Here is a 25,699-nt window from a genome sequence, read left to right on the forward strand (position 1 = left end):
AACACGGCATTCCCTCTAGTATATACAGTGCAGGATATAGCTGACGCTGACCCTAGTTATACTCTGTATACACATTATACCACACATTGGGCCTGATTCAGAACACAGCATTCCCTCTAGTATATACAGTGCAGGATATAGCTGACGCTGACCCTAGTTATACTCTGTATACACATTATACCACACATTGGGCCTGATTCAGAACACGGCATTCCCTCTAGTATATACAGTGCAGGATATAGCTGACACTGACCCTAGTTATACTCTGTATACACATTATACCACACATTGGGCCTGATTCAGAACACGGCATTCCCTCTAGTATATACAGTGCAGGATATAGCTGACGCTGACCCTAGTTATACTCTGTATACACATTATACCACACATTGGGCCTGATTCAGAACACAGCATTCCCTCTAGTATATACATTGCAGGATATAGCTGACGCTGACCCTAGTTATACTCAGTATACACATTATACCACACATTGGGCCTGATTCAGAACACGGCATTCCTTCTAGTATATACAGTGCAGGATATAGCTGACGCTGACCCTAGTTATACTCTGTATACACATTATACCACACATTGGGCCTGATTCAGAACACGGTATTCCCTCTAGTATATACAGTGCAGGATATAGCTGACGCTGACCCTAGTTATACCCTGTATACACATTATACCACACATTGGGCCTGATTCAGAACACGGCATTCCCTCTAGTATATACAGTGCAGGATATAGCTGACGCTGACCCTAGTTATACCCTGTATACTCATTATACCACACATTGGGCCTGATTCAGAACACGGCATTCCCTCTAGTATATACAGTGCAGGATATAGCTGACGCTGACCCTAGTTATACTCTGTATACACATTATACCACACATTGGGCCTGATTCAGAACACGGCATTCCCTCTAGTATATACAGTGCAGGATATAGCTGACGCTGACCCTAGTTATACCCTGTATACACATTATACCACACATTGGGCCTGATTCAGAACACGGCATTCCTTCTAGTATATACAGTGCAGGATATAGCTGACGCTGACCCTAGTTATACTCTGTATACACATTATACCACACATTGGGCCTGATTCAGAACACGGCATTCCCTCTAGTATATACAGTGCAGGATATAGCTGACGCTGACCCTAGTTATACCCTGTATACACATTATACCACACCTTGGGCCTGATTCAGAACACAGCATTCCCTCTAGTATATACAGTGCAGGATATAGCTGACGCTGACCCTAGTTATACTCTGTATACTCATAATACCACACATTGGGCCTGATTCAGAACACGGCATGCCCTCTAGTATATACAGTGCAGGATATAGCTGACCCTAGTTATACTCTGTATACTCATAATACCACACATTGGGCCTGATTCAGAACACGGCATGCCCTCTAGTATATACAGTGCAGGATATAGCTGACGCTGACCCTAGTTATATTCTGTATACACATTATACCACACATTGGGCCTGATTCAGAACACGGCATTCCTTCTAGTATATACAGTGCAGGATATAGCTGACCCTAGTTATACCCTGTATACACATTATACCACACATTGGGCCTGATTCAGAACACGGCATTCCCTCTAGTATATACAGTGCAGGATATAGCTAACGCTGACCCTAGTTATACCCTGTATACACATTATACCACACCTTGGGCCTGATTCAGAACACGGCATTCCCTCTAGTATATACAGTGCAGGATATAGCTGACGCTGACCCTAGTTATACCCTGTATACACATTATACCACACATTGGGCCTGATTCAGAACACGGCATTCCCTCTAGTATATACAGTGCAGGATATAGCTGACGCTGACCCTAGTTATACCCTGTATACACATTATACCACACATTGGGCCTGATTCAGAACACGGCATTCCCTCTAGTATATACAGTGCAGGATATAGCTGACGCTGACCCTAGTTATACTCTGTATACACATTACACCACACATTGGGCCTGATTCAGAACACAACATTCCCTCTAGTATATACAGTGCAGGATATAGCTGACGCTGACCCTAGTTATACTCTGTCTACTCATTATACCACACATTGGGCCTGATTCAGAACACAACATTCCTTCTAGTATATACAGTGCAGGATATAGCTGACGCTGACCCTAGTTATACCCTGTATACACATTATACCACACATTGGGCCTGATTCAGAACACAGCATTCCCTCTAGTATATACAGTGCAGGATATAGCTGACGCTGACCCTAGTTATACCCTGTATACACATTATACCACACATTGGGCCTGATTCAGAACACAACATTCCTTCTAGTATATACAGTGCAGGATATAGCTGACGCTGACCCTAGTTATACCCTGTATACACATTATACCACACATTGGGCCTGATTCAGAACACAGCATTCCCTCTAGTATATACAGTGCAGGATATAGCTGACGCTGACCCTAGTTATACTCTGTGTACACATTATACCACACATTGGGCCTGATTCAGAACACGGCATTCCCTCTAGTATATACAGTGCAGGATATAGCTGACGCTGACCCTAGTTATACCCTGTATACACATTATACCACACCTTGGGCCTGATTCAGAACACGGCATTCCTTCTAGTATATACAGTGCAGGATATAGCTGACGCTGACCCTAGTTATACTCTGTATACACATTATACCACACATTGGGCCTGATTCAGAACACGGCATTCCCTCTAGTATATACAGTGCAGGATATAGCTGACGCTGACTCTATTTATACTCTGTATACACATTATACCACACATTGGGCCTGATTCAGAACACGGCATTCCCTCTAGTATATACAGTGCAGGATATAGCTGACGCTGACCCTAGTTATACTCTGTATACACATTATACCACACATTGGGCCTGATTCAGAACACGGCATTCCCTCTAGTATATACAGGATATAGCTGACGCTGACCCTAGTTATACTCTGTATACACATTATACCACACATTGGGCCTGATTCAGAACATGACATTCCTTCTAGTATATACAGTGCAGGATATAGCTGACGCTGACCCTAGTTATACTCTGTATACACATTATACCACACATTGGGCCTGATTCAGAACACAGCATTCCTTCTAGTATATACAGTGCAGGATATAGCTGACGCTGACCCTAGTTATATTCTGTATACTCATTATACCACATATTGGGCCTGATTCAGAACCCGGCATTCCTTCTAGTATATACAGTGCAGGATATAGCTGACACTGACCCTAGTTATACCCTGTATACACATTATACCACACATTGGGCCTGATTCAGAACACGGCATTCCTTCTAGTATATACAGTGCAGGATATAGCTGACGCTGACCCTAGTTATACCCTGTATACTCATTATACCACACATTGGGCCTGATTCAGAAAATGGCATTCCCTCTAGTATATACAGTGCAGGATATAGCTGACGCTGACCCTAGTTATACACTGTATACTCATATAGGCATAGTGTTAGAGATGAGTGTTAGGTGGAATGTAGTAGTGTGCCACCTAAGAGCCACCCAGCCTCACCATCCATGGGCACCGCACCCATGGTAACCATGTTGGCTTACCCATGTATTTGCAAATATCTGTAACCAAGATCTCTGAATCCTACCATGTGGTTTTTAAATCTGGTTACTGATATCACTTAACCCTTCTTTTAACCCGGGTCATAATGCCGGGTTGCTGGACCCGGGTATTTCAGAAGGTCCTTTCACACCGCACGTCGACTTATTTGTGCATTGTGAAAGCGCTATAAATATTATCTGTATCCTACAAGGCGGCTGCCATTTTTGGAGGGATATTTTCAGCAGGTTCCATGAGGATGGCTAGACCGCATGACCACCCCAAGCCACCGATTGGACAGGTGGATTTAGTGTGGAAGACTACTGCAGTGAGGACAGTCAGGCTGGTGTGGCAGTCATAGAGCTCAGTGTGCCAATGGGGGCCCAGGAGACCAGCATCTACCAGAAACATATCTCCAGCCTTGGGCTTCCCCTGAGGGACAGAGAGGTCCAGACTGGTTGTACCATGTAGTGGGCGACCCCATTCTTCTGTAGAGTGGATATAAGATCTTCCATGTCATGAAGACCCTTCTCATGACACCTGGACATGTCCACTGGCCTTGCCTCATTATTGGGACGCATTGTTTGGGTGTCATGTGAGTAGGCTAGAAAGCCTTAGGATTTTGTGAGAGACTTTGTTTGCAGGCTAGTGAGGGGCGAAGAAATGAGCTAGTGTCCGTATACAGGGACCAGGGTGTTTGCTACATATATATACTCATCACAACCCCCCCCTCCCCCCCTAGTCTAATCGCATAGATACAAAAGCTTGTATGACTTTTCTTCAGAGGCCATTAAGTGATTGGTTCTAGCTATGATCTTCAGATGACTTGATTGGGGCTGATACCTGATGTCTCAGACATGCCGCAGTCAGCTATCCCATTCTGACCATGACACTTGAAGCAATAAATACTTTCCGAGCAGTTCCCTTATCTGTATGGGAGATAATCCTTGTTTATGGTCCCTCCAAGGTATAAGGGATAGAAGCAGTCAGTGTGTGTGGGATCTGCTGACAATGGGGCCAGCCTGGAGAGTTCTCCTCCTGGGTCTCCTCTCACCCCTGAGCCATGGGGTCTCCTCGGCCGCAGACCAGGGCTTTATGGTGATTGCTGGGCCCTTACAGGGCAATGCAATGCATTCTACTAATGAGGCAAGGCCAGAGGACATGTCCGGGTGTCATGAGAAGGTTTTAAGTGACATGAAAGATCTGATACCAACTCTACAGAAGTATGGGGTCACCCACTACAAGGTAGAACTCGACTGGACCTCCCTGTCCCTCAGGGGAAGCCCCAAGGCTTGGGATGAGACACAAGTGGGCTGCTATAGAACCCTTCTCCAGACCCTATCTACAGCCAGTATCAGGCCAATCCTGGTCCTAGAAGGAAGAGGCCTCCAGGGACTTCATACAACCGGGACTGGAGAAGACCCAGCTGACCCCTATGTGGAATACGCTGCTTTTGCCTTTCACTCATTTGGGGACTTGGTCCATACCTGGATCTCCTTCAGCGTTCATACAGATGGTGGGACGGATGCACAGTCCCTGAAGGCCCTGCTGGATGCACATGAGAAGGTCTATGCTGTGTACCATGAGTCCTACTCTACCGGAGGTAGGTCTGTCCCACTGGGCTTGTTATAACTGTGCGATATACTCTTATACGCTGCCCCATGCAGAAGGTGGTCCTGCCAGCAACTACACATAGTGTCCTGTAACCATCCATAACCTCATCGCTCCTGTCCTACAGATCCTTAGGGGTACATTTACTAAGATATGATGTTTATTGAAGATTGGCTGTTGCCCATAGCAACCAATTAGTTTCTATCTATTATCTTCTAGAAGGTGCTAAATAACATAGAAGAAGAATCTTATTGGTTGCTGTGGCAACATCCCATCTTCAATATAACTCTCATCTTTGTATACCCTTAGAGATACTCACACCACAGATTGTAAAATCACAGCTCTAGCGTTACGTGTTGCTAGGCAACCTAGAGAACTCCCTATTCTCATGCTAGTGATTATAACCGTGGCTACACAGACACGCGGGTGTACAGGTGTATATATTATATATAAGCCACGTGATTGGCTGCCGAGGTAGCGACACAGACACGCGGGTGTACAGGTGTATATATCATATACATGCCACGTGATTGGCTGCCGAGGTAGCGACACAGACACGCGGGTGTACAGGTGTATATATTATATATATGCCACGTGATTGGCTGCCGAGGTAGTGACACAGACACGCGGGTGTACAGGTGTATATATTATATATATGTCACGTGATTGGCTGCCGAGGTAGTGACACAGACACGCGGGTGTACAGGTGCATATATTATATATATGCCACGTGATTGGCTGACGAGGTAGTGACACAGACACGCGGGTGTACAGGTGTATATATTATATATATGCCACGTGATTGGCTGCCGAGGTAGTGACACAGACACGCGGGTGTACAGGTGTATATATTATATATATGCCACGTGATTGGCTCCCGAGGTAGTGACACAGACACGCGGGTGTACAGGTGTATATATTATATATATGCCACGTGATTGGCTGACGAGGTAGTGACACAGATACGCGGGTGTACAGGTGTATATATTATATATATGCCACGTGATTGGCTGCTGAGGTAGTGACACAGACACGCGGGTGTACAGGTGTATATATTATATATATGCCACGTGATTGGCTGCCGAGGTAGTGACACAGACACGCGGGTGTACAGGTGTATATATTATATATATGCCACGTGATTGGCTGCCGAGGTAGTGACACAGACACGCGGGTGTACAGGTGTATATATCATATACATGCCACGTGATTGGCTGACGAGGTAGTGACACAGACACGCGGGTGTACAGGTGTATATATTATATATAAGCCACGTGATTGGCTGCCGAGGTAGCGACACAGACACGTGGGTGTACAGGTGTATATATTATATATATGCCACGTGATTGGCTGCCGAGGTAGTGACACAGACACGCGGGTGTACAGGTGTATATATTATATATATATGCCACGTGATTGGCTGCCGAGGTAGTGACACAGACACGCGGGTGTACAGGTGTATATATTATATATATATATGCCACGTTATTGGCTGCTGAGGTAGTGACACAGACACGCGGGTGTACAGGTGTATATATTATATATATATGCCACGTGATTGGCTGCCGAGGTAGTGACACAGACACGCGGGTGTACAGGTGTATATATTATATATATGTCACGTGATTGGCTGCCGAGGTAGTGACACAGACACGCGGGTGTACAGGTGTATATATCATATACATGCCACGTGATTGGCTGGTGAGGTAGTGACACAGACACACGGGTGTACAGGTGTATATATTATATATATATGCCACGTGATTGGCTGCCGAGGTAGTGACACAGACACGCGGGTGTACAGGTGTATATATTATATATATGCCACGTGATTGGCTGCTGAGGTAGTGACACAGACACGCGGGTGTACAGGTGTATATATTATATATATGCCACGTGATTGGCTGCCGAGGTAGTGACACAGACACGCGGGTGTACAGGTGTATATATTATATATATGCCACGTGATTGGCTGCCGAGGTAGTGACACAGACACGCGGGTGTACAGGTGTATATATCATATACATGCCACGTGATTGGCTGACGAGGTAGTGACACAGACACGCGGGTGTACAGGTGTATATATTATATATATGCCACGTGATTGGCTGCCAAGGTAGTGACACAGACACGTGGGTGTACAGGTGTATATATTATATATATGCCACGTGATTGGCTGCCAAGGTAGTGACACAGACACGCGGGTGTACAGGTGTATATATCATATACATGCCACGTGATTAGCTTGTGAGATAGTGACACAGAAACACAGGTGCTAGTGAGGGGCCACTAAGTGTGTGAATGTATGTGTATATATATATATATATATATATATACAGCAGTGGCGTAACTATAAATTTTGCTCCCCCCAGCCAAAATATTTTCTGCCCCCCCCCCCCAATACTAATATATTATTATACTATACATATATAGTTAAGGTTGGGCTTCAGGGGGATGTAGTTAGAGTTAGGCTGAGGGGGGTGTATAGTTAGTTAGAATGTGGGGGTGCGGGGTGTATAGTTAGTTAGGCTGAGGGTGTGGGGGGTGTATAGTTAAGGTGCCCATACACGCTACTATAGCAGTGCTGCACATACTTTTTGTTCTACCCGCGGATCAGAATCAGAATCAGAATCAGAATCAGAATCAGAATCAACTTTATTGGCCATGTATGCTTGCGCACACTAGGAATTTTTTGTGGATTTACAGTGCAGCATCAAGCAGGGATGAAGGTGGGGGGGTGAAGGCATTACATATATTACATTAAGACATTACATGTGGGGAACACATACCCGCCGAGCTGCACAGCGCCTAGGCAGCCATCAGCGGCGCCACTGGTCGCTGCAACAGCCAGGAAGGTAACATTAAGTACAGTTATCACATAGGGAGCACATACCCACCGAGCTGAACAGCGCCTAGGCAGCCATCAGCGGCGCCACTGGTCACAGAAACAGCCAGGTAGGTAACAATACAAGCAGAGAGACAGTACAGTTATCACACATGGAACATATTTGGCCAAGCTACACAGCGCCTAGGCAGCCATCAGCGGCGCCACTGGTCGCTGCAACAGCCAGGAAGGTAACATTAAGTACAGTTATCACATAGGGAACACATACCCGCCGAGCTGCACAGCGCCTAGGCAGCCATCAGCGGCGCCACTGGTCGCTGCAACAGCCAGGAAGGTAACATTAAGTACAGTTATCACATAGGGAACACATACCCGCCGAGCTGCACAGCGCCTAGGCAGCCATCAGCGGCGCCACTGGTCGCTGCAACAGCCAGGAAGGTAACATTAAGTACAGTTATCACATAGGGAGCACATACCCACCGAGCTGAACAGCGCCTAGGCAGCCATCAGCGGCGCCACTGGTCACAGAAACAGCCAGGTAGGTAACAATACAAGCAGAGAGACAGTACAGTTATCACACATGGAACATATTTGGCTGAGCTGCACAGCTCCTAGGCAGCCATCAGCGGCGCCATCTTGATCATGCTGCTCAAAGGCAGCAGTAATAATATTATTTTCATGGCAACTGAAGCATGAGTTCGACTGGTTGTAGCACTTTTCTTCCAAAGCTGGCACACCCTGCCAGCTTGTTGTTCAACGGGTGTGCAACTAGTGATGGTACAGCATACAGGCTTTGCAAACAGTGGTTACGGAGGTACATGGTACAAATCATTGTAAAGAGACAGTAAACAAAGAAAATACATAGCTTTCATCGGCTTAGAGGCTGAGAGAGATGGTAATTGGTGAAAAATAAAATGATGCCATGTGCGGGTGTAAGTCCAAATCCAGTCAAACTCATGCTTCTGTTGTCATGCTTACGATGCAGGCTAAGAGCAGGCAAAGCCTTTAAAGCAGGCTTGCAAACATTTCCAATATTAAAGGAAAGTTTGGGTCAGCTGGTACAGGGGGAGGGGCTGGTGTTTGCACAAATTCCTCAACAGGCTAATTAGTGGAGGGGGGAAGTTGCAGGCTCCAAGTAACAAAACAATTCACAATGCAGACTGTTCTTTAAATGAAAGCATCAGATGTTCAAAATGGGATTCTTGTACCTGTAAAATAGGAGATGAGATGGTTTCAGAACTTCTCATTGGTTTCATTGCACCCAAATCACATGCAAAATGCATGCGCTGCGATCCAGCCCATAATGCATCGCAACGCACGCTGCTATCACAGCGTGTATGGGCACCTTAAATTAGGTGGCGGGGGGTGTATAGATAGGGCTAGGCTGTGGTGTTGGGTATGTATAGGTAGGGATAGGCTACAGGGGGTGTATAATTAAGTTTAGGCTGGGGGGTGTAGAGTTAAAGATAGGCATCTAACATGGCCTATACATGTCACACAACCATGAAGGTTAAACATGTAAACCATCTTCACTCTTTCCAGCTACAGTAGCTATGCTCTTGTCAATGTCAGCTTGTGACTGCACTGTCCAAAAACACACACACAAAAAACTCAATTTAGTCAGGCAGCCAAACCCAGTGCTGTGCCTGCCTGCTACTAATAGTTGCTTTAAATTCAACTTACATGTTGAGGCTGTGGAGAGGCATTTTCTCCTCGGCTGCAGCCCTTTCTCCTGATCCACCTGCCCAGGCAGCCCAGTACAGGTGGCCCGAGGAAAGAGAGCAAGCATGGGTGGGCGTATGGGCACAATGAGGCACAGCTTGTTCACACCGCACGCACCCGAATATGGAGCTTGCAGTGCAGACTCCATTCCCACCGGCGTGATGTGGCAGGGTGGGGGGGGGGGGGGGGGGGGGGCGTGTTTATAGTTGTGGCGGTGCAGGGCATGCATTAGGGGCTTCCTGTGCGCGCCGGACTCCTGATCAGCGGCGCTGGGATGCAGTTAAAATCCCGGCGGTCGGGATCCCGGCGTTCAGAATCCCGATGCCGAAATCCCGACACTTTCTACCTCCGTGGGTGTCCACGACACTCCTGGAGGGAGAATAAATTAGCGTGGCGAGCGTAGCGAGGCACCGGGCCCGCTGCGTGGCGAGCGCAGGGAGCCCGCAATGGAGCGCGATCCACGTCCCCCCCTTGTCGGGATTTCGGCGGTCGGGATTTTGAACGCTGGGATCCCGACCACCGGGATTTCATACTGAATCCATAGAAACGAACACCCACCTTACCTCCAAACGGAAGGGCAGTAGGATTGATAGGCGGCACTCCACGGACTTTTGCAAAAATAAAATGTTTAATTATATTTGGTGCATGAGAAACATAGGTTATTCCATCAGACAAGGTCTTTGCTGATCTTGCACATATGTACCTTTATTGTATTGGACCTGAGGAAAAGACCCCAAGTGGTCTTGAAACGTTGTATAGTATCTTCTTGGAAGGCACCGTGGCACGAATTAAGTAGTGTCTGGAGTGCCGAACAAACAAACCGCCAGTATATATGTGTGTGTGTTTGTAGGGATGAAGCCAGTGGTGAAACTGGGAATGTTTTACTCCCTGCTAAAAGGGATTTGACACCCCCCCCCCCCCCCCCCCCCATTTCTCCATACTTTATTTGTAGTATTATTTACCTACATGTTCGTTGCCAGGGATTACACATGTTTAGTGCCAGGGGTTACAAGCTCGCTCAGAGGCGGAACTAACATTGGTGCAACAGGTGTACCGGGGCCCTTGAGGATTAAGGGGCCCACTGCTGCCTCCCACTGCTGTGTGGCATGTTGTGAACTTGGGTTGGAGTGGAGGAAGGGTGCCCAAATTATATTAGGGCACCCTTCCTAGGCCAACCACTAACAAGTTCTGCCACTGTGCTCGCTGGCAGGGGGTGACATGCACTGTTCCCTGGGGTTACATGCTCGTTGCTAGGAGTTACTTGCACATTGCCAGGGGGTACATGCTCATTGCCAGGGGGTTACATGCTCATTGCCATAGGGATACATGCTTCTTGCCACAGGGTTACGTGCTCAATGCAAGAGGTTACATAGGCTAATGGCCTGGGGTTACATGCTCATTGCCAGAGGTTAGTTGCTCGTTGCCAGGGGAATAACATGCTCCAAGCGCACCAGCGTTCCCAGAATCCACACTTCTGAGTAGCATTGAATGCCCCATCCCCTGCAGATTATTTACGCCACTGGCTGTAACTGGGATTTTTTCAGTAATTCATCTCTGCTCCGTTGGACCTCTGCATGCACCAATGGGTATCACATCCATCACATGGGTCATGTGACCCCCGAAGACCACCCCTAGTTGCAGCTCCGATATCTACCATGTGAAGAATGTGCAGACTCACCCAGGTTACAGATGAAGCTGTAGATAAGCCCATACCTTACATGCGATGCTCAGAGAGATCAGAGGGTTTTATTGTACCCAGAGCCAGAACTATGGTCTGAGCAAAGTCCATGTGAGATTTGTGCAATACGTAAACATACATCCAAGCGTGATTGTACTGTTCTGTCTAGTGCTTGTTGTAGTACGTAAATGTCTATTATGTTCATAGATATTAATACTGTATAGAATGTTTGTAAACCAAGCAAATCCTTTTCTTCCCCTGAAGAAGTCATTTGCGATGAAACGCGTTGGGTGACGATTTGGAAACGCGTTGCGTTTCACTGAGGGCTATAAAAAGCTCTAAAAATATCAAAACTGAATACAATACTGTCCCAGATCATTTCATCATTCACAGTCTTTGAATTATGTAATGCGTTGGGCGTGGCCTATGGAACATTTGGTGTAGTGATGTCATAGACCATGGCTATCAGGCGGAATCCAAACGCTGTGTGAACGATTGATCACTGTCGGGGTAATAATAACTGCTGGATAGAGTCAATATATACCACGCAGTGGTAGATCCAGGGGTGGGGCTGCGGCACAGTCCATAAATCAAATAGGGGAGCCACACCCACTGCCCCCCCAAATGTTGCCAAACATCACCAGCCGGGACTCACTGGCAATAGGTGTGGCTCCTAGATTTGAATCTTGGACCTCAGCAACCACTGATACCATGCATCAGTTAGTGGAACAGCTGGAGCAGTCCGGAACAAGTATGTCTTCTACATGCTGGATAAAGGTCTCCACTGCAGCTTCCACTGTCTCAAAACGAATCCCATGCACCTTGCCCTTGATTTGTGGGATCACAAAGAAGTCTCAGGGGGTTAGGCCTGGTCTGTAAGACAGATGTCCAAGATCATGGATGCATTCGTGAAAGGGGACCACAAGTGGGTTGGACGGCGTATGTAAAAGGCTTCCAGCAGGGATTGCTTGGTGTACCAGTCCCCAGTGATGGTGCACTGCTGCCGGAGTGGTACGGTAGCTACATGACCAGTATTGATCACAAAATCAGCTACCATCTGCTTGGCCTCCTGATGCTCACATTGGAACTTCAGCATCTCCAACTGAGGTCTACAGGGCCATCTGTTGTTTGGTCTCGGGATTAAAACTGGAGATCTAGGATTCATAGCCACTAATGAGCAACGGCTATCAAACCTGGCCAGCATGTTACTGCATTAAGTCACCCAAGCGATCTTCTACTCTGAGTCAGTTGAGGGGGCACCCAAGGTGCAGAAACCTTGCTCAGGCCAAGATTTTTGCATAGTATAAAGACAATGGATCCCAAAAAGATGCCTATCTTCTTCTCTAACTGGGCCATGGTCACCTTAGGGTCCACCTCAACTATAGCAAGTAAAGGCAGCGATGTTGGTGATGGTGGACGGCTGGTGTGCTTCCCGTCTTCCATGGACCATCTCCTGTGCCAAAATTCTGCAAACCACTCAAGCCAGGTGGTTACTGCCAGTAATCATTCATCTGTTATTAGATATTCTTGTTTTGTCAGGTGGGAAGATCTCCATAGCCCTGGAGCCGGCCCTTGTGGACACCTGTTTATCTCTACGAGGACATTTCCTGGTAAAGTGACTTGTAATGTTCCTTAATGGGCCACATATCATACATTGCATTTAATATAATTAGCTGCAGATCTATGGTGGCGTTAGATAGGACACCAGGGTGGGGATATATGGTGGGGTTAGATAGGACACCAGGGTGGGGGTATGGTGGGGTTAGATAGGACACCAGGGTGGGGGTAGGGTGGGGTTAGATAGGACACCAGGTGGGGGTAGGGTGGGGTTAGATATAACACCAGGGTGGGGTTAGATAGGACACCAGGTGGGGGTAGGGTGGGGTTAGATAGGACACCAGGTGGGGGTAGGGTGGGGTTATATAGGACACCAGGGTGGGGGTAGGGTGGGGTTAGATAGGACACCAGGGTGGGGGTATGGTGGGGTTAGATAGGACACCAGGTGGGGGTAGGGTGGGGTTAGATAGGACACCAGGGTGGGGTTATGGTGGGGTTAGATATAACACCAGGGTGGGGTTAGATAGGACACCAGGTGGGGGTAGGGTGGGGTTAGATAGGACACCAGGTGGGGGTAGGGTGGGGTTAGATAGGACACCAGGGTGGGGGTAGGGTGGGGTTAGATAGGACACCAGGGTGGGGGTTAAACAGACACATGGGGGGGGGGGTTAATAAGATGGGAGATCTATCAGATTCTATCTATTATCTTCTAGAAGGTGCTAAATAAATAAATAAGTAGAACATGATTGGTTGCTAGGGGCAACATCACATCTTCAATAGACCTCCCATCTTGGTAACTATACTCCCTAGATGGGGTAGTGGGCTAGTACATACTCCAGGATGGTGAGTGTGGGACGGCTGTATACACAGTAGGATGGTGAGTGTGGGACGGCTGTATACACAGTAGGATGGTGAGTGGGGGACGGCTGTATACACAGTAGGATGGCGAGTGGGGGACGGCTGTATACGCAGTAGGATGGCGAGTGGGGGACGGCTGTATGCACAGTAGGATGGCGAGTGTGGGACGGCTGTATACACAGTAGGATGGCGAGTGTGGGAAGGCTGTATACACAGTAGGATGGTGAGTGTGGGACGGCTGTATACACATTAGGATGGCGAGTGTGGGACGGCTGTATACACAGTAGGATGGCGAGTGTGGGACGGCTGTATACACAGTAGGTTGGCGAGTGTGGGACGGCTGTATACACAGTAGGATGGCGAGTGTGGGACGGCTGTATACACAGTAGGATGGCGAGTGTGGGACGGCTGTATACACAGTAGGATGGCGAGTGTGGGACGGCTGTATACACAGTAGGATGGCGAGTGTGGGACGGCTGTATACACAGTAGGATGGCGAGTGTGGGACGGCTCTATACACAGTAGGATGGCGAGTGTGGGACGGCTCTATACACAGTAGGATGGCGAGTGTGGGACGGCTGTATACACAGTAGGATGGCGAGTGTGGGACGGCTGTATACACAGTAGGATGGCGAGTGTGGGACGGCTGTATACACAGTAGGATGGCGAGTGTGGGACGGCTGTATACACAGTAGGATGGCGAGTGTGGGAAGGCTGTATACACAGTAGGATGGTGAGTGTGGGACGGCTGTATACACAGTAGGATGGTGAGTGTGGGGCGGCTGTATACACAGTAGGATGGTGAGTGTGGGATGGCTGTATACACAGTAGGATGGTGAGTGTGGGACGGCTGTATACACAGTAGGATGGTGAGTGTGGAACGGCTGTATACACAGTAGGATGGCGAGTGTGGGACGGCTGTATACACAGTAGGATGGCGAGTGTGGGAAGGCTGTATACACAGTAGGATGGCGAGTGTGGGACGGCTGTATACACAGTAGGATGGCGAGTTTGGGACGGCTGTATACACAGTAGGATGGTGAGTGTGGGACGGCTGTATACACAGTAGGATGGTGAGTGTGGGGCGGCTGTATACACAGTAGGATGGTGAGTGTGGGATGGCTGTATACACAGTAGGATGGTGAGTGTGGGACGGCTGTATACACAGTAGGATGGCGAGTGTGGAACGGCTGTATACACAGTAGGATGGCGAGTGTGGGACGGCTGTATACACAGTAGGATGGCGAGTGTGGGACGGCTGTATACACAGTAGGATGGCGAGTGTGGGACGGCTGTATACACAGTAGGATGGCGAGTGTGGGACGGCTGTATACACAGTAGGATGGCGAGTGTGGGACGGCTGTATACACAGTAGGATGGCGAGTGTGGGACGGCTGTATACACGGTAGGATGGCGAGTGTGGGACGGCTGTATACACGGTAGGATGGTGAGTGTGGGACGGCTGTATACACGGTAGGATGGCGAGTGTGGGACGGCTGTATGCACGGTAGGATGGCGAGTGTGGGACGGCTGTATGCACGGTAGGATGGCGAGTGTGGGAAGGCTGTATACACAGTAGGATGGTGAGTGTGGGACGGCTGTATACACATTAGGATGGCGAGTGTGGGACGGCTGTATACACAGTAGGATGGCGAGTGTGGGACGGCTGTATACACAGTAGGTTGGCGAGTGTGGGACGGCTGTATACACAGTAGGATGGTGAGTGTGGGACGGCTGTATACACAGTAGGATGGCGAGTGTGGGACGGCTGTATACACAGTAGGATGGCGAGTGTGGGACGGCTGTATACACAGTAGGATGGCGAGTGTGGGACGGCTGTATACACAGTAGGATGGTGAGTGTGGGACGGCTGTATACACAGTAGGATGGGGAGTGTGGGACGGCTGTATACACAGTAGGATGGTAAGTGTGGGACGGCTGTATACACAGTAGGATGGTGAGTGTGGGACGACTGTATACACAGTCGGATGGTGAGTGTGGGACGGCTGTATACACAGTAGGATGGTGAGTGTGGGACGGCTGTATACACAGTAGGATGGTGAGTGTGGGACGGCTGTATACACAGTAGGATGGTGAGTGTGGGACGGCTGTATACACAGTAGGATGGTGAGTGTGGGACGGCTGTATACACATTAGGATGGTGAGTGTGGGACGGCTGTATACACAGTAGGATGGCGAGTGTGGGACGGCTGTATACACAGTAGGATGGCGAGTGTGGGACGGCTGTATACACAGTAGGATGGCGAGTGTGGGACGGCTGTGTACACAGTAGGATGGCGAGTGTGGGACGGCTGTATACACAGTAGGATGGTGAGTGTGGGACGGCTGTATACACAGTAGGATGGTGAGTGTGGGGTGGCTGTATACACAGTAGGATGGTGAGTGTGGGACGGCTGTATACACAGTAGGATGGTGAGTGTGGGACGGCTGTATACACAGTAGGATGGCGAGTGTGGGACGGCTGTATACACAGTAGGATGGCGAGTGTGGGACGGCTGTATACACAGTAGGATGGCGAGTGTGGGACGGCTGTATACACAGTAGGATTGACTTTATAGTGGGGCTGTATGGACATGAGGGTGAGGTTATGGTGGCAGAGGCGGAACGATCATTGGAACAGTAGGTGCATTGCACCAGGGCCCCTGAGGACTAAGAGGCCCACTGCTGCCATCCACTGTTGTGTGGCACATTGTGAATCACAAGTTCTGTCACTGTATGGCGGGGCTGTACAGACTAGGATGGGGCATGTGGTGGGGCTCTACTGACACCAGTAGGGTGTATGTGGTGGGGCTCTATAGTCACCAGGATGATAAGTGAGGTGGGGCTCTACTGACTCCAGGATGGGGGAGGGGTGGGGCTCTACTGACACCAAGATGGCATGTATGGTGGGGCTGTACAGTCTACACGATGGGTGGGGGGGGGGTTACTGACACCAGGATGGGGGAGGGGCTCTACTGACACCAGGATGGGACGTGTGGTGGGGCTGTACAGTCACCAGGATAGGGGGGGGATGGGGCTTTACTGACACCAGGATGGGGGAGGGGTGGGACACTACAGTCACCAGGATGATGAGTGAGGTGGGGCTCTACTGACACCAGGATGGGACGTGTGGTGGGGCACTACAGTCACCAGGATGGGGGAGGGGTGGGGCACTACAGTCACCAGGATGATGAGTGAGGTGGGGCTCTACTGACACCGGGATGGGACGTGTGGTGGGGCTGTACAGTCACCAGGATGGAGGATTGGGGGAGGGGGGTTGATTAAAGACACCATGAGGGATGAGGAGACTGGCAATGAGAGAAAATGGCACATTGTGGTCTATGCATTAAGCCTTGGATGGAGATACCGTGGATGGAGATAAAGTACCAGCCAACCAGCTCCTGTCATACATTTAGGTACACAGGCACTTGTCCGTGTTGTACAGTTGATGATGCCGAGTAGGCGGGACTACCCTACTGTGTATTTCCTATACATGTATATATTAATGGCAGCTGTGGGTGTAGCCAGCAGAGGAGTGTGAGCATCACCTGATCGCCTCACATACAGTGCTACAGTATACAGCTCTCTATTCTCCATGAGGGTCAGGTATGAAGTTGTCACGCTGCACATGTAATACATTATACAGTACATCACTTGTATTTCAGGAATCGGTGGATTTCCTGGCGCTGAACATGGACTATAACTGCCAGAGTGCCCAGCAGCCGCAGATGTGGAGGACAAGTCAGGTAGGTCCTTGGCTCTCAGACAGTGCGGACAAAATAGACAAAGCCGGGGATGAGGTGAGGCGGAGTAATCCTCCCAATCCATCAGGTATAGCATTAGGATAGGCCCCCTCACCTCAGCGCCCAATGCCCACCCAACCCTTGGATTGGATCCCTCAATTATGTTTTTACAATTATGCCCAGAAACTTTAAAACAAAGGGTTGGCAAGTGACCTGTGACGCCGGGGTCGTCTCCTACAGCCATCGACCCGGCACCAGCTCCACCCAGAATGGGTGTCATCATGGGAGTGAGATCGTATGATTGGGTAAGATCCTGAATGAGACCGAATATGTTTTATCTGCTTTGGGTTACCTAGAACATGAAGAAGAGTCTGGAGGTTCTGATATTTAGCCTATCACTGACGGACTGCAACGCTCTATCCGAGGACAGGAAACCATTGCTGGCACGTAACCTAACCTCAGGTGAGAAGGTGCCATGGCCTAGAATTTCACTGTCACGTATATGCATCTATCCAAGAAGGAATTCAATTGGGAGTGAGGTTTAGAGAGGTTAAAAACCTTGGGGAGGAATAGCAAAACCGCCTTCCAGCGGGAATTCAAAACTTCCCACCGTCAATTCAATTACCCTCTTTATACCTTATTCGGTGTGTTGATTCACTTTTTCCTGATGTCACTTTGTGGTTGTATAGGGGACGCTTTCCAAAAATGTCTATAGAAATGGACATCTGTCCACATCCTGTAAAGGTCTCTGCACTTTTTAAATATTTATGATTTCACAGGGTTTGCCGGCACGTTGGCCTCGTTCGTAGGATACGACCTCAGTTATTTCTTGCCTGCATCTCCTGGCGGAAAAGGAAGGTACAGTACTGTATGTTCTATTATCATTCTAAACTAATATTACATTTCTGGGGCATATGAAGTAGAGTCCGAGTTTGTCGGAGGTGCAATATGCCAGCCGATCTCCAACTTAGTTTAATAATCATTAGTGTTACAACTGTCCTGCCTCCTGCACTGTTGATTGGCGTTCCATTTTGTGCTGTCTCCTGTATTGTAGCTTGGAGAGACCAGCGGCTTCATCCTCTCGCACAGCCTACACCACAGTTTGGGACAGATTTGCCGGTCAAACCCCAGCAGAGAGAGATTCCTTCTTACAGGACGAGTTCCCAGATGGCTTCCTGTGGGGCTCATCCTCTGCGGCTTTCAGAGTAGAAGGAGGTTGGTCCGAGGAGGGGAAAGGAGAGTCAATATGGGATGTATATGGGCAGCAAGGTCTCAGTGAGAACAACGCAACTGCAAATGTGGCCTGTGACAGCTACCACAAGACGGACTACGACTTGTATCTCCTGAAGGCTTCGCAGTCCAATATCTATCACTTCTCCATCTCCTGGTCCAGGATATTCCCTACGGGGTGGAGATCCACAGTCAGCTCAGGGGGCGTGAGATACTACAACACTCTCATTAACAGATTGATGGAAGAAAACATTACACCAATGGTGACTTTGTACCACTGGGACTTACCTCAAGCCTTGCAGCAGGTCGGAGGTTGGCAGAACGAGAGCATAACGGACGTGTTTGCCGAATATGCAGATTTCTGCTTTAGCAGCTTTGGAGATCGGGTGAAACATTGGATAACATTCCATGAGCCCTGGGTCGTAAGCTATGCCGGTTATGGCACCGGAGAACATGCGCCTGGGATTAAGGACCCCGGAGATGCCTCATTTAAGGTAACACATGGAATAGGTTTGTCTGTTGGGTCCTAATGTCTTGTGGTGGACTTATAGGGCAGAGTAAAAAATGCTGGAGAGAGATAAAGGAGATGCAGAAAGTGGTGAGATAAAGTACTAGCCATTTAACTCTTATGAATAATGACAGAAACTGATTGGTTAGAATTCTATCTCTATCCACTTTAGCACTATCCAGAGAGGAGGACACGGGGCAGTGTTCAGGCTCATGGGGATGAAGGGGGGGGGGGGGGGGGGGGGCACGGCTTTGTACACATGGGAAATTTGGTAAAAAGACTGAAAACTTGGTTTTTACTACTTTTTTGTATATTCCGCCCATAGTCTAGTTTGACACACAATGGTCTTATACGAAGAGGTTATCATAAGTGAGCCAGAGGGCGCACAAGTGGGTAGCCAGATGAAAGTGTGGCACACAAGTGGGTAGCCTTAGCCCCTTAGCCAAACCAGGATGTTTTATACAAAGTAGTAGATAGCCCAAAAGGAACAGGGAAGAGGAACAGATTACAGAAGAAACAATACTCAACTCAACTAAAGGTCTCAATCAGGAAGTCCCTATTTATAGTTGAGGCACAACAGTACCCTCTGGTGGTCGGAGGTGACATTGTCTGATACTTTTCTTACCAGTGAGCAACAAATGTTTAATAAATTGAATCTAGTATTTAAGTACACATATTATAACTGGCCTTAACTTACAGGGTTACTATAAAGGGAATTACAGTTATCGTATTGCAGACCTGTTTCCTAGATGGAAGGAAAATGGGAACTCTACTTGTATGACCCCATCTGGTCATTGATTGACCATGTAATACCACCATTAATCTATGGGCAACGATGACAGTAAAGAATAAATATTTGTTGATCCTGTTTCCATAGTAGAATGTAATACCAGAGTTGTAGGCGTATACAGTACCGCACAGGTCTGGGGAAGGTACACCGTAATCCCTCCTCAGCTGATGATGCCAGGACCTGGGGAGGTATCTACTGTGCAGAGGAACCTCACCAATCAGACAGATCCTTCCATGAGGCCAGATGCATTAGCCATTGGAGAGTCATGTGGTTGAGAGAGATAAAGTTATGCCTAATCAGCCCCTAACTGCCATTTTTTGTTAAAAGATGGCAGCTAGGATTTGATTGGCTGGTACTTTATTTATTCCTGCTTTATCACTTTCCAAGGCTTATTACATCTTCCCCATGGTCACTTGGTGATATCATAGCGATATTAAGTCCTCTTCTACCAGTGTCATCTGCTGGTGCAGCCAAGAGGCCCATGTGAATTTCTGAAGGGTACATGGTGATATGTAGACTATGGCCTTTGCTTCTTGTGCCCCTAATGGTATGGTATGAGTTGTTCAGGATCCGGTAATGGTATAGCTTGGGATGTCTAGTACCCGCCAACACGGGGATTCCCCCATAGGACACATGATCGTACTTAGATGGTCTTAGATAATGGAGACAGGCTCGGAAGTGCCCCATAAAGATAATGTTGCCCATGAAGGAAATGTTCTAATCTAAGAGTGTTTTTGTCCATAGGTGACTCACAACATAGTAAAAGCACACGCTAAGGCCTGGCATGTCTACCATGACCAGTACCGAGCACTGCAACAAGGTCACCTGGGAATCTCCCTGAATTCAGATTGGGCAGAGCCAAAGACCCCGACTGATCCAGAGGATGTGAGTGCGGCAGAGCGGTACCTGCACTTCATGCTGGGCTGGTTTGCCCATCCCATTCTGGTCAACGGTGACTACCCTGAGGTCCTAAAGGTACAAGTGCAGCAGAAACATGACGAGTGTCCGAGTACCGTGGCTCAGCTGCCCACATTCACCGAGGCAGAGAAGTCCTATATCCAGGGCACAGCAGATTTCCTGGGCATCTCCCACTACACGTCCCGGGTGGTCAATGCCTCCCTCAGCAGCAGCTGTGAAGATGGGTATAATGACATCGGAGGGTTTTCCCCAGAGGTGGACCCTTCGTGGCCAGTCACCTCCTCTCCATGGATCTCAGTGGTCCCATGGGGTCTCAGGAGGCTTCTGAACTTCATAAAGGAGGAGTATGTGAAAGAGAATGTTCCAATATACATAACAGGCAATGGGATGCCAACGCCCTATACCGGAGAGGTGTTCAATGACATAGCGCGTGTGGAATACCTGACTGCCTACATAAATGAGGCTCTTAAAGGTACATACACGGTTTTTCTGCCTGACTGCACAAATGTTCCGCCTACCACATGTTTAGGAAACTTCTAGATGACTGGGCAAGCAGACCAACTAAATAATTAAATACTAAAATATAACATATTTAATAAGACATAATAAAGGGGTCGACGAATAAAATACATGGAATAGATATTTCAGTGGATTTGGTTCATAGGGATGACAATGTCTACATAGATCAAAAGTCAACGTGCACAGTATCACCATGAAAAAAAGGTCCACAAAATGAAAATCTTGACATGCAAATGGTGGTCTACACGTGATAAGTCGACATGACTTTTAGATTTTTGGGGTATCACTTTTTATCTTGCAGCACATTGACCCCCCCCAATTAGCGTAATCTGTGCCCTTGTATGGCTTGCTCCGATACCAACTGCCCTCTGCATACTCTACCATTCCCTATCTCAGTCCTCATGGAAAGTAGGATTTTTTTTTTACAGAATCCCCTCCCCCCCCCCCCAGAAAAAAAACCATGTCAATCATATGCTTTGTTGACACATTGGGGGAAATTTACTAAGGCAAATACGCCTGGAAAACAAAATCATATTTGTATAGTAAAATACACATTTTTAGGGCGTATTCGTATTTTTTACATTTACAATGCCAAAAATACACATATTCGTTTTCGTATTTATGGCACATTCGTATTTGTATTTACAAATATACGCCATCGGACAATACGAATAGGAATCACCATTCAAAAGAATGGTGATTCCTAATTTACTAAGCGGCCAGATTGAAAATATGGCCGCTAATTATCGTGTTTCAGCCGTAGTGGCCGGCCAAATACGCCAGGAAAATACACTTCATTTTGATGGTGTCTTTGGCTTTAGCCTGCACGGATCAGTCAGATCCATCATATCAACCAGATCCGTGCAGGCTGCAGTGTAAAAAAAAAAAAAGAAAGATAAATAAATAAAACGGCGCGGGCCCCTTCGCCACAGCCATAACCAGCCCCAGGCTCAAAAAGCTGGGCCTGGTTTTAAAAAATCAGAAAAACATTGAAATAGGAGTTCCCCGATTTTTTTAAAACCAGGCCCCAGGGCTAGGAATGGTTCCCAAAATACGGGGAACAAAACGAATAGGGGTCCCCCGTATTTTGAAAACCAGCCCCAGGCCCAACCAGCCAGCAGGGTAATGCCACAGCCGGGGGGGGGAGAGACTTTTTATACAAGTCCCCCCGGCCAAAGCATTCACCCTACCAACCAGTCAGCCTGGGCAGGGGTCCTGGGGAAGTGGGGTCCCCCCTCCAGAACTTACCTGCCCATGCTGAAGCCTGGTGCTTTCCCCAGTACCCCTGGGCTGTGGGTACCGGGCTGATTAAAGTGTAAAAAATAGACAAAACCATTGGGTTTTGCTGTGGAACTGAGTCCCAGCAAGCCTGGAACGCATACTGGGACTTGGACGTGGAGAACCACAAGTCCCAGCTTGCAGCCCATTAATGGGCTTGCTGGGACTCTTAGTTCCACAGCAAAACCAATAGTTAAATAAAAGCACACTGACATATGGAAAAGCTTTGTTTCACACGGCCCATTCATCCATACTTACCTATGTTGATAGAAGATCGGTCCCCTTGTCCAGTAGAATCCATAGTGGGGTACCTGTAGAAGCAAGTTATACTCACCACGCTGATCTTTGGGGCTTCTCTGGACCCTCCACAATGCAATACGGTGTCTGTGGGTGGGTTTATTTAAATCCGGAGCTCCGCCCCCAGATCATGATTTGATCTTGACTTGACTTGACTTGGCCACCCAGCCCACCAGCCAATCATGGTCCGGCATGGGGGTTTTCCCGGACCATGATTGGCTGGCAGGCGGGGCTAAGTCCTGCAGGCTGAAGCCAATACAAATTTGTATTTAAAATACGAATTCGTATTGGAAAATATACGAATCAGTACGCCATCCGATAATACGAATCAGTCAAATACGACTGATTAGTAAATTATCCTTGGGAATACGAATGAAAATACGACTATACCAGTCATATTCATTCATATTCATTCGTATTAAGAATACAAATACGATTTTTCACATTCGTATTCTTAGTAAATTTCCCCCATGGTCAACATTGGGTTTTCGTGAGTTTTTCAAAAGTTGACCATGTTCACCTAATTCATTAGGCCCAATAACCTTTTGACTGTTGACCTAAAGCCAGGATATCCACTTCATCACACCCAGGTTCCTCAGGTGGTTATCTGTCTAGTATTGTATGCCTCCCTTATGCCCTGATGAAATGTAGTTTATATGTATTTACTTATTTGTGATTATTTAGACTTATTAGGTTTATTTTTTTTTTTTTGCTAATAATTGTTCTGACTTTCCCTCCTCCATTATCTCCTTACAGCTGTTAAGACAGACGGCGTATCTGTCAGTTCATATATAGTCCGATCCCTTCTTGACGGCTACGAGGGTCCTGATGGATATAGCCAGAGATTTGGTTTACATTATGTAAACTTTGAAGATCCCAATAGACCAAGGACTCCCAAAAAATCAGCCCATTTGTTTTCCAGCATTGTGGAAAATAATGGTTTCCCAAAGACCACAAGGACCAAGAAAGCTACAAATGCAAAAAGGTCTCATTCAAAGAAGTTACCACCTCTGCTGGCATCTGATGTTCCCTCAAAGGCCAAGGTGATATGGGAAAAGTTTTCTGGGCAAACAGACTTTGAAAGAGACATGTACCATTATTCCAAAGTCTCAGATGACTTCCAGTGGGGGGTCTCAACCTCCGCTTATCAGGTTGAAGGGGGATGGAACGTAGATGGAAAAGGGCCCAGTATTTGGGACACTTTTTCACATATCCCAGGAAATATCTATGGAAATCACAATGGGGACATTGCATGTGATAGTTACCATCAGCTGGATGCTGACCTGTACATGCTGAGGGGCCTAGGAGTGAACAGTTACCGATTCTCTATCTCGTGGTCTAGAATCTTCCCAACTGGACAAGGCGCAGTCAATGATAAGGGCGTTGAGTATTATAATAGACTTATTGATGGCCTACTGGCAAACAACATCTCTCCAATGGTCACCCTTTACCACTTTGATCTTCCCCAAGCTCTACAAGACTTGGGTGGTTGGGAAAATGAAGTCGTACTTGATGCATTCCATAACTATGCCGACTATTGTTTTAATACATTTGGGGATAGGGTCAAGTTTTGGATGACATTTAACCAACCACACACTATTGTAGCTAATGGTTATGGGACTGGCCGGTATCCACCTGGAGTGAAGGATGACCCAGGTTCAGCTCCATACAGAGTTGCTCACAATCTGCTGAAAGTCCATGCCAGGGTCTATCATACATATGACCAGACTTATCGAGGAAGCCAAGGAGGTGTAATCTCTATTAGCTTAAACACAAACTGGGTGGAGCCCAAAGACCCCAAGGAGCTCAGAGACATAGAAGCTGCTGATAGATACTTGCAGTTTACACTGGGGTGGTTTGCCCACCCGATTTTCAAAAATGGTGACTACCCAGAGGCGATGAAATCGCAGGTGGCCGATAAAAGTGAGCTACAGGGTCTCAAGTCTTCCAGGCTTCCAGCTTTTACAGATGAAGAAAAGGCCTACATCCAGGGGACAGCTGATGTCTTCTCCATCAACATCTATACCACAAAAATAGTTCAGCATAAACCTACGTGGCTAAATCCTCCATCATTCGAAACGGATATCGATATTGCAGAAGAGTTTTATGGAGACTGGCCAACTACAGCTGATGAAAACCACAGGGCAGTAGCTTGGGGGCTCAGGAGGCTGCTTAACTGGGTGAAAGAAGAATATGGAGATGTCCAAGTCTACATCACTGAGAACGGAGTTCCGATGGGTCCTGGCATTGACTATGATGACACTGACCGAATATTCTATCACAAGACGTATATTGACGAAGTCTTGAAAGGTTAGTATAGAAGTCCAGAATAATTATATTTATGTTGCTGATCCTAAAGAAGCAGATTAGAGGCCAATGAGAATAAAGTTACTTTTGTTATTATTGGGTATCAATAAAAACTAATTATGTCAAAATTATTTCTTAAGAATATATAGCACCTTAAGATGTCAATGCACTAGACCAGGAGTGGACAACTTTAGTCCTCGAGAGCTACCAATGTTTTGTGGGTCTCCTCACAGAATCA

General features: G+C 47.5%; 2 protein-coding genes across 3 annotated transcripts in view; both read left to right on the forward strand.

Annotated features, from left to right (window-relative positions):
• Positions 1 to 25,699, forward strand: part of LOC146009858 (uncharacterized) — a 360,424-nt gene that overhangs the window by 307,524 nt on the left and 27,201 nt on the right. The gene's annotated exons all lie outside the window — the stretch shown is intronic.
• Positions 1 to 25,699, forward strand: part of LOC146007359 (lactase/phlorizin hydrolase-like) — a 62,312-nt gene that overhangs the window by 28,883 nt on the left and 7,730 nt on the right. Inside the window, exons 14-21 of the mRNA XM_083145708.1 lie at positions 4,685 to 5,203; positions 12,996 to 13,066; positions 17,537 to 17,617; positions 17,971 to 18,076; positions 18,394 to 18,472; positions 18,669 to 19,338; positions 20,887 to 21,532; positions 23,911 to 25,464. Of these exons, the coding sequence (XP_083001834.1) occupies positions 4,685 to 5,203; positions 12,996 to 13,066; positions 17,537 to 17,617; positions 17,971 to 18,076; positions 18,394 to 18,472; positions 18,669 to 19,338; positions 20,887 to 21,532; positions 23,911 to 25,464 (3,726 nt within the window). The remainder of the gene's footprint in view (positions 1 to 4,684; positions 5,204 to 12,995; positions 13,067 to 17,536; positions 17,618 to 17,970; positions 18,077 to 18,393; positions 18,473 to 18,668; positions 19,339 to 20,886; positions 21,533 to 23,910; positions 25,465 to 25,699) is intronic.

This window comes from Crinia signifera, chromosome 6, assembly GCF_055691185.1.
Source record: "Crinia signifera chromosome 6, ASM5569118v1, whole genome shotgun sequence".
NCBI classification, from domain to species: domain Eukaryota; kingdom Metazoa; phylum Chordata; class Amphibia; order Anura; family Myobatrachidae; genus Crinia; species Crinia signifera.